The 13400-nt window shown below is 35.1% G+C and overlaps 2 protein-coding genes across 2 annotated transcripts; both read left to right on the top strand.

The window, feature by feature from the left end:
* The first annotated feature begins 450 nt into the window (after positions 1–450).
* HOXD10 (homeobox D10) lies at positions 451–3965 on the top strand. Its single transcript, XM_040441092.1, is given in 3 exon segments — positions 451–1580; positions 3227–3302; positions 3304–3965. Coding segments are annotated over 3 exon segments (1014 nt in total). The 5' UTR covers positions 451–841; the 3' UTR covers positions 3503–3965.
* A 2731-nt stretch (positions 3966–6696) lies between these two features.
* HOXD9 (homeobox D9) lies at positions 6697–9251 on the top strand. The gene is made up of 2 exons (XM_040441093.1): positions 6697–7345; positions 7732–9251. The coding sequence occupies exons 1-2, from the start codon at positions 6733–6735 to the stop codon at positions 7977–7979; spliced, it is 861 nt and encodes a 286-aa protein (XP_040297027.1). The 5' UTR covers positions 6697–6732; the 3' UTR covers positions 7980–9251.
* The last annotated feature ends 4149 nt before the right edge of the window (positions 9252–13400 follow it).

The raw sequence follows: 13400 nt of genomic DNA, 5'->3' as shown, positions 1-13400 counted from the left end.
GCCCTGATTCTTTTTAATATGTATTAATAAATTGCACAACCTTTTTGCACCTTCCAAGTCGTCAAGAATGAAGGCTTTTACCTAATCCATAAATAATAAGGAAAACAAGGTATTTCTCTGCATCCTGATGATACTTCTACTTAACACTGCTGCAAATACTAAATAATATCAAGGTATTATACTGTAGAAATATTGTTACTCAAAGAACTGTGCAAACTTTAAAGGTCTTAAGAGGACATTGTGTGTGAACTCTGTGTTCTGGCTTCGCCTCCCCATAGTGACTGCCTTTAATTCTCCTCGCCTTGAAGAAGTAATGGCAGTTCTCTAGGTCAGCTGCACACTCTTTGATTTGAATATAAAGCATTAAAGAAAGGGACTGGTGATTTCATTAGCATTACTGTATTTTATTTTTCCTACTAGAGAATGATGATATCAAGGCTGTGAATGGGATCTGCTGTTTCTTACTTATTGCATTTAAAGAGCAGAGCAGTCAGTATTTCAGAGCAAAAAAAAAAATATTGGATAATCTTGTAGGTATGTAAAAAAAAAATAACCTTAAATCAGCGCAGTGCACCAGGGCTGCTGCCATAGGAGAGCTGCTGGGCAGCACTTTCACTCTGGCTTTGTAGATGTCGCTGTTGACCACAGTTGGAGCTGCAGCCCAGGCTGCCCAAGCACCATGTGACCTGCAGGGAGGTAGCAGCTCAAGGCCATTTTCAATTCTCATTGGCTTACTTGTCATGTGGTTGTGCAGAGGCATCCACAATTACACAGGGAATGTTTTCCTAGAGATGTCAGCCTACAAAGGACACAATCTCTCTTCTTCAAATTCCTCCCCAAAATGTCCTTTCCAAACAGCTCTCCTGCTGCAAATACTTTTTTAGTAGATTCTTTGATCAGTGCCTGTAGAAGTGACAGTTTCTATTCTAACAACGCCAGCATGTACATGCCACCTAACTCAGACATTGGGACTTATGGGATGCAAACCTGTGGACTGCTACCATCTCTGGCTAAAAGAGAAGTCAATCACCAAAACATGGGTATGAATGTACATCCCTATATACCTCAAGTAGACAGTTGGACAGATCCGAGCAGGTCTTGCAGAATAGAGCAACCTGTTACACAACAGATCCCCACTTGTTCCTTTCCTACCAATATTAAGGAAGAGACCAATTGCTGCATGTATTCTGATAAGCGACCAAAAGTCATTTCTTCAGAGGTGCCACCATACCAGAGGCTGGTTTCTGAGAACTGTTCTGTTGATAACTCTGAGGTTCCTGTCCCAGGATATTTTAGACTGAGCCAGACCTACGCCAGTGGGAAACCCCAAGAGTACAATAATAACCAAGAAACCAGTTCATCCTTAATGTTACAGCTAAACCCCCGCGGCAGCTCCAAACCTCAGCTATCTTCTCCTCATCAGATGGATAAGAAAATGAATGAAAACCCGAGCAGCCAAGAGTCCTCTAAAGTCCCCTCAGTGGAAAGTCCAGAGACCAAGGCTGTCCTGCAGGAGGACAGGAGCTGCCTGGCTGAGGTGTCTGTGTCCAGCCCTGAAGTCCAAGACAAGGAAAGTAAAGGTCGGTATCATTACAAAGAAGTTTTAGAAAGCATTGATTGCATGGTGTAGTAGTAGCTTGTACACGCCAGCACCATAAAACACTGTGTAAAATACTAGCATTGCCTCCCATAACATTTAATGGTAGCTACATGTCAAGAAGGAACTGCCCTGTTTTTTTTTTTCTCAGGTATTTAAAAATAAAATATCCCATCAGCATACATGATCATGTATGAACATCAACCAGACACCAGATTTTATCCAAGGGCAGCATTAAAAATGTTCATTGTCAGTGTCTGTTGCTACATGTGTGGGATGTAATCTCCCCCCCCCCCCCTTAATTTTCCAAGGGTTAATTGTAAGGAAAGTACCAGGAACATATAGTTTAAATCTACTTTAGCGTCAAGACATAAAGAAAAAAATAGAAAATACTAATAATATTCATTGTGGGTTAATGACTGGAATAGACTTGGATTTAGGTTTATAGTAGTAGTAGCCCTTCGGATGGACACTAGATGGTGATTTGCCTGCTTTTATTAGACAGCTAGGCTTGGAGATCATGTATTAGTTTATAGACATGTGTTTAATATGAGGCGCCAATATAGCAATGAGTTCAATGAAGTCAGGATTTGTCATTAGAGGTCATTTGTATTTACTGTTCTTAATGCACAAATGTGGAGACCTTGATTGCTCAGCGCTTCTTATTGTGTGTGCGCTCATGTACAGTATACACATGAGGTTATATCTAGTCTACTTATGTGCATGTATTTGTTCTATCTATTTATGATCTATATATCTGTCTATCTATCTATTATCTATCTATCTATCCATCTATCTATCTATTATCTATCTATCTATTATCTATCTATTATCTATCTATCTATTATCTATCTATCTATCTATCTATCTATCTATCTATCTATTATCTATCTATCTATCTATCTATTATCTATCTATCTATTATCTATCTATCTATCTATCTATCTATCTATCTATCCATCTCATATGTATCTGTCTACCTGTCTATTTATTTACCTATCTCATATCCATCTATCTATCTACCTATCCTATATCTATCTATGCATGTATGTATCTATCTATCCATCTCATATTTATCTGTATCTATGTATCTATCTATCTATCTATCTATCTATCTATCTATTCTATCTATCTATCTATCTATCTATCTATCTCATATCTATCTATCTATCTATCTATCTATCTATCTACCTGTCTATCTATCATGTCTGTCTGTCTGTATATCTATGTATTTATCTATGTATCCATCTAGCAATCTACTTGTCTGTCTTTCTTTTTGTCTATCCATCTATCTATCTATCTATCTACCTGCACATACAGATGTATCTAACCAAACTTACTTTATATATGTGTGTGAGCGTATTAGCAATAATGGCTTTAATATATATATATATATATATATATATATATATATATATATATATATATATTTTGCACAGTCCCATCATCTATCATGGTGGCCATTATATGAGTCTTTTGTTATAATAAGAACATGACAGACATTTTGTTTAAAGGGTCATTGTCAAGTCTATTCTTTGTAGAGTGAGGACATTACATTTTTTTTGGAGGGAGGGAATTTTCGTATTTATTTATTTATTTATTTTGTTTTGTTTTGTTTTATCACTGTAGAAGAAATCAAGTCTGACACTCCAACCAGCAATTGGTTAACTGCAAAGAGTGGCAGGAAGAAGAGGTGCCGTACACTAACACCAGACACTGGAGTTAGAGAAAGAATTCTTGTTTAATATGTATCTGACTCGAGAGCGCCGCCTAGAGATCAGTAAGAGCGTCAACCTCACTGACAGGCAGGTCAAAATCTGGTTTCAAAATCGGAGAATGAAGCTTAAGAAGATGAGTAGAGAGAACCGAATCCGTGAACTGACCGCCAATCTGACTTTTTCTTAATTCAGCCATTGCTCCCCAGCAGGAGAGGACTTTGAACCCCCCCCATCCATCCATTTCCTGTGATCTAGAATGTGATTCCTCATTTTATAGTGCTGCAAGTGTCTCTATGTATTTTCATGGGTATATAAATAATAATAAAGTTCTAGCACATGTAATTTATTATTATTATTTTTCACCGTATGGCAGGGTAAAAAAGAAAGTTTATCATTTGGTCTTAAATTATTGGGACTGGTGAAACACATCCAAACAATGTGACTTTTTCATGTTTTTTCTAAGGAATAGTCTTTCTGCGTGTTACTTTATGGACCCCAGCATTTGAATCCTTCACGTTTATTCCTATTGACTTTTGGGGACAAAAAAAAGCACATTTTCTGTAAATGTCTCTGCTCCAAGTAACTGAGAATCTGTTCGTCAGTGTGTAGTTTATTTGAGTAGTATTCCTGGTAGAACTTTTCTTGTGATATGTGGCAATATCATTGAGACAGCTCTGTGTCCATATTGTGCATGTTCTTTGCATGTCTTATGCAATAAACTGTCTGAACACTTCATGTTCTCAGCCTATTTATATATAATAGGTGGATGGAGATAATTCCTGTAAATTACAAATTCCAGTGTGCTGAGTGTTGAATGGTTACCTCTGTAGACCAACCTATTGCTGTATTTCCTCTCAGACTACACAAGAAAACAGTGTTGGTTAAAATTTTAACTTCCAGGTATGTAACTTGCAATTAAATGTATGTATTATACATTGTGTACTTCTTTCGACTTCATTGGAGCGAGGTTATTATTTTTCATGAAGGAAAATAATACAATAGCTAAATATGTAGACAGATGATATAATGATGATGAGAGATAGATAGATAATAGATAGATAGATAGATAGATAGATAGATAGATAGATAGATAGATAGATAGATGATAGAAGAATTTAAAAAAGCAGCACACTTAAAATAACTGTGTGCAATCCCCCTCAGGATCTGATACATGGCTGATACATGGGTGAATAAAGACATCCACAATCTTCACTTGATTTTGGAGTGCTGCTTCTTTTTCATTTTTTAGATAGATAGATAGATAGATAGATAGATAGATAGATAGATAGAGTAAGGTGGCAAAACTGTATCAATAATAATCATAGTAGTCAACACAAGAGGTTGAACACACAATAGTATTATTTTCCTTTGTAGTGTTTTTTTACATATATATATTTACAGGAATTTTACTTTAGCTATCCTTAAAATTATACAGTCACTATTAGAAAATTTTGTTGTCATGATATTATTATATATAACATGTGCAGAAAACAGATTATAAATAGTCCAGGGATAATTATGGTTCAGTGTTATTTCTCCTAAAATAGCTCTGGTTGAGAGGTTGCAAATTTATTTTAAAAAATGTATATGTGTGGGTATTTATTCCCATGAGCAAATTGTACAAATACTATTGCCCAAACGTCCACTGTGCTATACAACTCCATTATATGCTATACCAAAAACAAAAAGAAAAACGATGTATCTCTATATTGATCTGATCCACCTATATCATATAAACATGGTAGGAGGCAGGCATTGTCCATGGGGCTGCACTTTCCTCATAGCCGAGCATCACAATAGAGGAGCAATTTATAAAACAGGACTTTTACAGGATGCATCTCCTGTGTAAATTGTGGACACTACCCAGATTTTCTTTTTTTTACATTTGTTGTTTCCAAACATGGCCGTTTATGACAGAACTGAATAGACCTTCTGTAGTTTCGGATAAACTCCCTTTTATTTCAGGAAACAACCCCAATAAAGTTAGTGCCTTCCTGCAAGGAACACCACAGCCTCATTTAACGCTGAGTTTAAAAAATTCTTTATAGCTGAGATCCTCAGAGATAGTGGTTAAATCCTATTTACTCTAGTGTTTCATGTAATAAAACAGGTTCCATAAAAAAAAAATATCTCAGATTTCCTTCCCTTGTCTGGTCAGCTTCATACTATTTTATAAAGGATAAAGATCTAAGGGAGAAAATATTGTGTGTGTGTTGTGTGTGTGTGTAGGTCTGTGTGTGTGTGTGTGTGTGTGTGTGTATGTTGTGTCTGTGTGTGTTGTTTGTGTTGTGTGTATGTGTAGGTCTGTGTGTGTGTGTGTGTATGTGTAGGTCTGTGTGTGTGTGTGTGTGTGTGTATATGTGTAGGTCTGTGTGTGTGTGTGTGTGTGTGTGTGTGTGTATGTGTAGGTCTGTGTGTGTGTGTGTGTGTGTGTGTGTGTATGTGTAGGTCTGTGTGTGTGTGTGTGTGTGTGTGTGTGTATGTGTAGGTCTGTGTGTTCTGTGTGTGTTCTGTGTGGGTGTGTGTACAAATAAACAAAGAGGAACGATTGATGGCCAAAACAATAGCAGAGTCCAGTGGCAGATGATTTCAGCAGAGGCTTTAATGTTCTTCTTTAGACCATTTGATCACAGGGCACATTAATGTATAATCAAATCACCTCATAAAATTTTTATGGAATCCCATAAAAATCATGATAGTTCTCCTCCACCTGTTTTTAAAAAACACTATGAAGGTTTTATGCATTTCACACATTGCAGCCTGGAATGGCCTCTTCTATGTAAATATGAACTGTTGCTGAACGCAGGAGAGGGGCAACAACAATGTGCTTTTGCCTCTCTCCCCTTCTCTCTCTCCCCTTCTCTCTCTCCCCTTCTCTCTCTCCCCTTCTCTCTCTCTCTCCTCTATAATTTCATGATGGCTTCTTGTTTTTGGCTAGTAAAACAAGTTTTATACCCAACAGGTCAATAATCAGAACATGCTTCCCCTAGTTCTCCTGTGAGGGTCCCCACAGTTTAAAGGCTAATTAAACAAATTCAGGCAAAGTGATTAAACATGAATGGCAGGGAGAGCTGAGAGCTGAGGAAGAAATAGTCCCTGGTAACTCTGCTCTACTGGGGGAAGCAGAAGCTGCGCTTTTACGCACAAAGGTGGCATCAGCCCCTGCACCCCTCCCCCGAGCCTCTCCTTCCATATATCTCCTCATAGTTACACTTTTCTTTTTAATTGTATGTGTTTTTAATCACATCAGCCCCGTTAAGCGGATTGATTTACTCTGTATTGGTAAATATGATCACGTGGAGCCCACAACCAATGGATGGAGGATGCAGCCTGCAAAATACTATGATTGTTCTCAGGGAGGGTATTACATACAGTTAAGAGTGTAACCTTTTATATGACTGAGAGGGGAAGCCTAAAATGTCCTCCAGTGGTACCCTAAGTAACTATTATGTGGATTCTCTCATAGGACATGAGAATGAAGAGGTCTATGGTGCTAGATTCTCCCAGGGAGGTCACACGACGACCTCTAGGCCACCGCCAGGTGTTGGAGATACTTCAGATTTTTCTTCTTGCAGCTTTGCGTCAAAATCCAGCGTCTTCCCTGCGTCTTGGTCTACGGTGCACCCTCAGCCTTCTCCGGGAATGACTGGGATCTATCACCCTTACATGAGCCAGTCCCACCTAGGCTCGGAGAGCAGCAGATACACAGTGCGCTCCTGGCTGGAGCCCATCTCCACCACCTCTTCGTCTTCCTCCTTCTCTGGATTTCACCCCAACGGGCGCAGCTATGGGATCAAACCCGAAAGCCTCCCCAAAAGGACCGAGTGCTCCTCATTTGACTCCCAGGGAATGGGTCTGCCGGAGTACCCCTGCAATTCCTTCACAGAAAGCCCAGAGAAGCCTCCACCTAAAGACACTCCTGCTTCTGCAGCAGCCAGCGAGGAGCCTGAGAGCCCTGAGCTCAAAGAGGAGAAGCAGCAGCCGCAGCAGCCACCACCACAGCAGCAACAGAATCCACAAATTGACCCAAGTAAGTACAAAAAAAAAAAAGGGAGAGAGAAGGGAAAGAAATTGCTGTTTGATTTATAGAGCAAACCTGCAAGGCTCTAAATGTGCAAAACTGATAGTTTTACTAAGCTATAAAACCGTCTAGACGGCCAGCATATAGCCCAAGCTGCAACCAAGAGGCTATAAAATGATTCTATTACTCACATAACCACCTAAGATCAAGACATCATCGCTACTGTAAACACCCAGACTACTTTTATGATAATTCTTTTTATATATATATATATATATATATATATATATATATATATATATATGGTCATCCTCAAATGCAAAAGCCATTCTGTTCCCATTCCAGACCTCAGCCTGTTTTCTGTCTCTTTCTGTTCCTTCCTTGTATTTTATTAGATAATCCTGCGGCCAACTGGATCCATGCTCGATCCACTAGGAAGAAGAGATGTCCCTACACCAAATACCAGACTCTGGAGCTAGAGAAGGAGTTCCTCTTCAATATGTACCTGACCAGAGATCGTCGCTATGAAGTAGCCAGAATATTAAACCTGACAGAGAGACAGGTCAAAATCTGGTTTCAGAACAGAAGGATGAAAATGAAGAAAATGAACAAGGAAAAGGGCAGCAAGGACCAATTAGCTTGACGCCCTGAATCCCCTCTGTAGGATCTGGAACACTGAGATATAAATATATATATATTTAGGTCTTTTTTTTTCTCTTGAAGATAGATGTAAAATGTGTTGTGTATTTTGCAAACTTGGTTGTCAGTGAGCATTTGAAGATGCAACCTTTTTTTTTATTATTATTTGTTCTCCTGGGGACTCATTTCTGATTGAATACTATTGTGATTGCACGCTATAGACATTTCAGGTAGGTTTTGCGACATTTCTGAAGCATCTTATGGATCTGTAAAGAAGTAGTGTAGTTCCTTAAAAAAAATTGTAGAGTTGCATCGGATGAAGTCGGTCATAGTCTATACAGCAGATTTTATTTTTATTTTTTTGTCACAGTCTGCATGTGATGGGGGCACTAATATCCATTTTATTAGTGGAAACAAATAAGGCGCATGCAAAACCAGATTGTTTTAGGCCTAAGGCTCAGTTTACAAAACGGTTATTTGATGGTAGGATTTTTATTATGACTATTTTTTCATTTACAGGTTTTTTTTTTAAATTGATAGCAAGAAAAAATACCCAAATAAAAAAAAAATTGGAAGGATTTTCTTCAGTTTAACTTTAGTACATGGACAAGACAGGATCCGTTTATGCGGGATTCATGGACATTGATGTTGGTGTTTAGGACTAGAGGTTTTATACTTGTGTTTAGATAGGAAAAACGACTTTTAAAGAATTATTAATTCAGGGATACTGCACTGAGCAAGTGGAATGTACTCACTTCAATTGTTATAAGTTGGTATATATATATATATATATATATATATATATATATACGTATATATATATATATGTATATATGTATATATAGGGTCTGATTTTGACTATTCCACTGCCATACATGCCCTTTCACGTGGACAACGAACATACAGCACTAAAGCTATCAGTATCTGGTTATGAGTTCTGTTTACATTGAATTGTAGCTTACATGCCTCTGTTTGGACAATCTAAAATTCTTAAGGAAAAAAATAAAATAAAGTTTTTGTCCTTGTCTAAGAATAAGCTCTTGTATTTAGAACAACTCAACGACTCCATTGCCTACTCTATGCCTTTAATTCTTTTAAAACAGGAAGAGCTGGGGTGTAATAAAGTCATTTGAATGGCTAGACGTCTGGACTTAATGGTTTTATGGTGGTCCAGGACGCTTTCTCCTTTCAAAGGGTCTTATTTGGATGTTTGTGTCACTTCAAAACAAAAAAAAAACAAAAAAAATTCTGGGAAACTTGGACTGTTCTTTGACTGTTCCAGATGTCCAGAAACAACACCACGTTTAAGGATAAGCAAACGAATTCACATTCAAAGACGAGCCGGCCTCTGTTAGGATAGAATATATTGAACTGAAATTCTGAAATGTTTCCATATTTTCATTTGGTTTTCTGCAGCAGAATTTTTTAAAAATATTTAATCATACTATATGTATAAAAGCTGTGGGTAAAGTCTAAGGACATGGCTCGATTTTCTGCTGAGAGCATAATACAGAATTATGTTGAAATTTTAGCCAATTAGTTTATGTGTACATTTTGTAGTTTAATTTTAATTTTCAAAATTATTTAAATATTATTTAAAAAAATAATAATACATTTATATATATATATATATATATATATATATATATATATATATATATATAATTTCAATATTAGATATCTAATATAATTTTGACCCAAAGGTCTGTATAGTCTATATAATATCCTGATCCCATAGACATTGATGAGCTGATGATCAGTGTGGACCAGAGTTCATATGACGTTCATTGTCTTTACCCAAATCTAAATTCTAATTTACAAAAAAGGGTAGAAAGTAGGACAGAACTAATGGCATATGGCTTGAAACCTCGTCATTTTAAAGTTATAAAAAATGACAGGGTATGCTGCGTTATTCCTGCATACCTGATACCAGCAATAACTTCAATTGCAGTGAAATAAACATTTATGGTAAGATAAACAAATTTATGACCTGCGGGGACTCTACGTGACCGCTAGGTAGCGCTCTTACTCCATGTGCTTTATAGAGGAGCTGTCATGGTCCCTACAATGTTGCTTACATGCCTTTAGAACTACTCCTTAACCTAATCTGCTAAAAATTCCATATATTTGCATAGGAATGAAGATATTACAGGTCTGGTGCGAAAATCATAAGCACATGGGCAATATACTAAGGGATATATAGATAGATGAGATAGATAGATATAAGATAGATAGCTGAGATAGATAAATAGATAGATAGATAGATAGATAACTATAAAATATATAGATATAGCAATCCCTACATTCACTACATCATAATTATATGACATTGCCTAAATCATAAGTGAGGGCCACTATCTACTTTAGAACATATACATAGTATTATTCACATTTTACTGATCTGGCATAACTAGCATAACCTACATCACCACCATAACATAGCTAGTATTATCTAGATAATATACCAGCACCATACCCTAAATTGCTTGAATTGTACATGTGACATAACTATCATAAACTACATAGCAGATATTTTTACATCATACCCAGCGACATATCTAGCATAATCTACATCATAACTGTACACAACTAGTATAATTTAGCATGACTTCTTCAGCAATGCCTATATCATACATATGAGCTATCAGCACTGCTACTGACATATATAATAGCTATGAGACACAACTAGTAATATCCAGCTCGTCATTTTGTGATAAAACTAGCATTGCCTGCGTTATAAAAGGTGTCACAACCAGCATTAACTACTTCTCCCTAATAGTTATATTTACATCATTTACATCATAGATCTAGCTACATTACAACTTTATGACAAAACTTGCATTGTCTCTGCATTAACTATACTACATAAGTAGCATTAGTTACACCATAACTATATGGCATAGTAGACGTAGATACAACTATATGGTATAGCTAGTATTATCTACAATATAACTAAAAGGTAGTATAATATGAGCTATAACTATAGGGCAGAAGTATAATTATTTACATTGTGGTTATATGATATATGTAGTATTATCTAAATCAGGGATCATCAACCTTCGGCACTCCAAGTGTGGTGAAACTACGACTCCCAGCATGAACAGTACACTTGCTTGGCTGTTATCACAACTAGCATAGAAGTGAATGGAGCATGCTGGGAGTTGTAGTTTCACAACAGCTGGAGTGCCAGAGGTTGCTGACCCCTGATCTAAATCATAACTACAAAATATGACATAATGCCATTACACCATATACTTATAAAGTAGATCATTCTAAATATGCCATATAGTTATAATATGATGTAAATGATACCTGTCCTATCACCCAGTTATAATGTAGATAATATTATCTATGCCATATAGTTATGATATAGAGAATACTACCCATGCCATTATTAAATATAATGCAGCTATGCCACATAGTTTTAATAGAGCTAATGCAAGTTATGCCTGAAGTTATAATGTAAAGAACACTGGTGATCTGCAGGATAACTATATGGTGTACCTTGCACTATCTGCATTATAACTGCATAAAAGTATATTAGTTATAAGTATATGGTGTACCTATCATTATCCATATTATAACTATATGGCATAGCAAGAGGTATCTGCATTACAGTATAGGATGCACCCAACATTATTTACACCAGAAGTATGTGGCATAGCTTTATCTGCATGATATTATATAAGTAGCAATATCTTCATTTTAACTATATAGTATTCATCACTACATTATACTATGCCATATAAATTGCAATATCTTCACTATATACTATTCATTACATTATGTCTATATGACATAACTAGCAATATCTTCAGTATAACTATATAATATTCATAGTATTATACTATATGATATAACTGACAATATCTTCACTATATAGTATTTACTATATTACACCTATATGATATAACTAATAATATCTTCACTATATAGTATTCACTATATTATACCTATATTATATAATTAGCAATATCTTCATTATATAGTATTCACTATATTATACCTACATGATATAACTAACAATATCTTCACTATATAGTAATTACTATATTTCACCTATATGATATAACTAGTAATATCTTCACTATATAGTATTCACTATATTATTATACCTACATGATATAACTAACAATATCTTCACTATATAGTAGTTACTATATTACACCTATATGATATAATTAGTAATATATTCAGTGCATAGTATTCACTATATTATACCTATATGACATAACTAGTAATATATTCACTATATAGTATTCACTATATTATACCTATATGATATAACTAGCAATATCTTCACTATATAGTATTTACTATATTATACCTATATGATATAACTAGCAATATATCTTTACTATATAGTATTCACTATATTACACCTATATGATATAACTAGCAATATCTTCACTGTATGGTATTCACTATATTATACCTATATGATATAACTAACAATATCTTCACTATATAGTAGTTACTATATTACATCTATATGATATAACTAGTAATATCTTTACTATATAATATTCACTATATTATACCTATATGATATAACTAGCAATGCCTTCACTATATAGTATTTACTATATTATACCTATATGATATAACTAGTAATATCTTCACTATATAGTATTCACTATATTATACATATATGACATAACAAGCAATATCTCCACTATATAGTATTTACTAACTATATTATACCTATAAGATATAACTAGCAATGTCTTCGCTATATAGTATTCACTATATTGCACCTATATGATACAATTATCAATATCTTCACTATATTATACCTATATGAAATAACTAGCAATATCTTCACTGTATGGTATTCACTATATTATACCTATATGATATGACTAGCAATATCTTCACTATATAGTATTTACTATATTACACCTATATGATATAACTAGCAATATCTTCACTATATAATATTCACTATATTATACCTATATGATATAACTAGCAAAATCTTCACTATATGGTATTTACTATATTATACCTATATGATATAACTAGTAATTTCTTCACTATATAGTATTTACTATTTTATACCTATATGATATAACTATCAATATCTTCACTATATAGTATTCACTATATTACACCTATACGATACTATTAGCAATATCTTCACTATATTATACTTATATGATATAACTAGCAATGCCTTCACCATATAATATTCACTATATTATACCTATATGATATTGTCAGCTCTCATACCTATAAGTGGGAAGTCAGACAGCATTTTCTAGCACACCTTATCAAACAAATCACTGCAACAGTGACCTTTTCAAATAAACCTGATGGTACAATCCCATGCAAAACCGCACCCCGTGTGTTTTGTGCCTTTATTTGTACTGATAAATAATAAATAACAGACTGTAAATCATTTCCAGATTGATTCTTATGCATA

Source organism: Bufo bufo, chromosome 7 (genome assembly GCF_905171765.1).
Source record: "Bufo bufo chromosome 7, aBufBuf1.1, whole genome shotgun sequence".
NCBI classification, from domain to species: Eukaryota; Metazoa; Chordata; class Amphibia; order Anura; family Bufonidae; genus Bufo; species Bufo bufo.
This window is presented reverse-complemented; position numbering and strand designations above follow the sequence as displayed.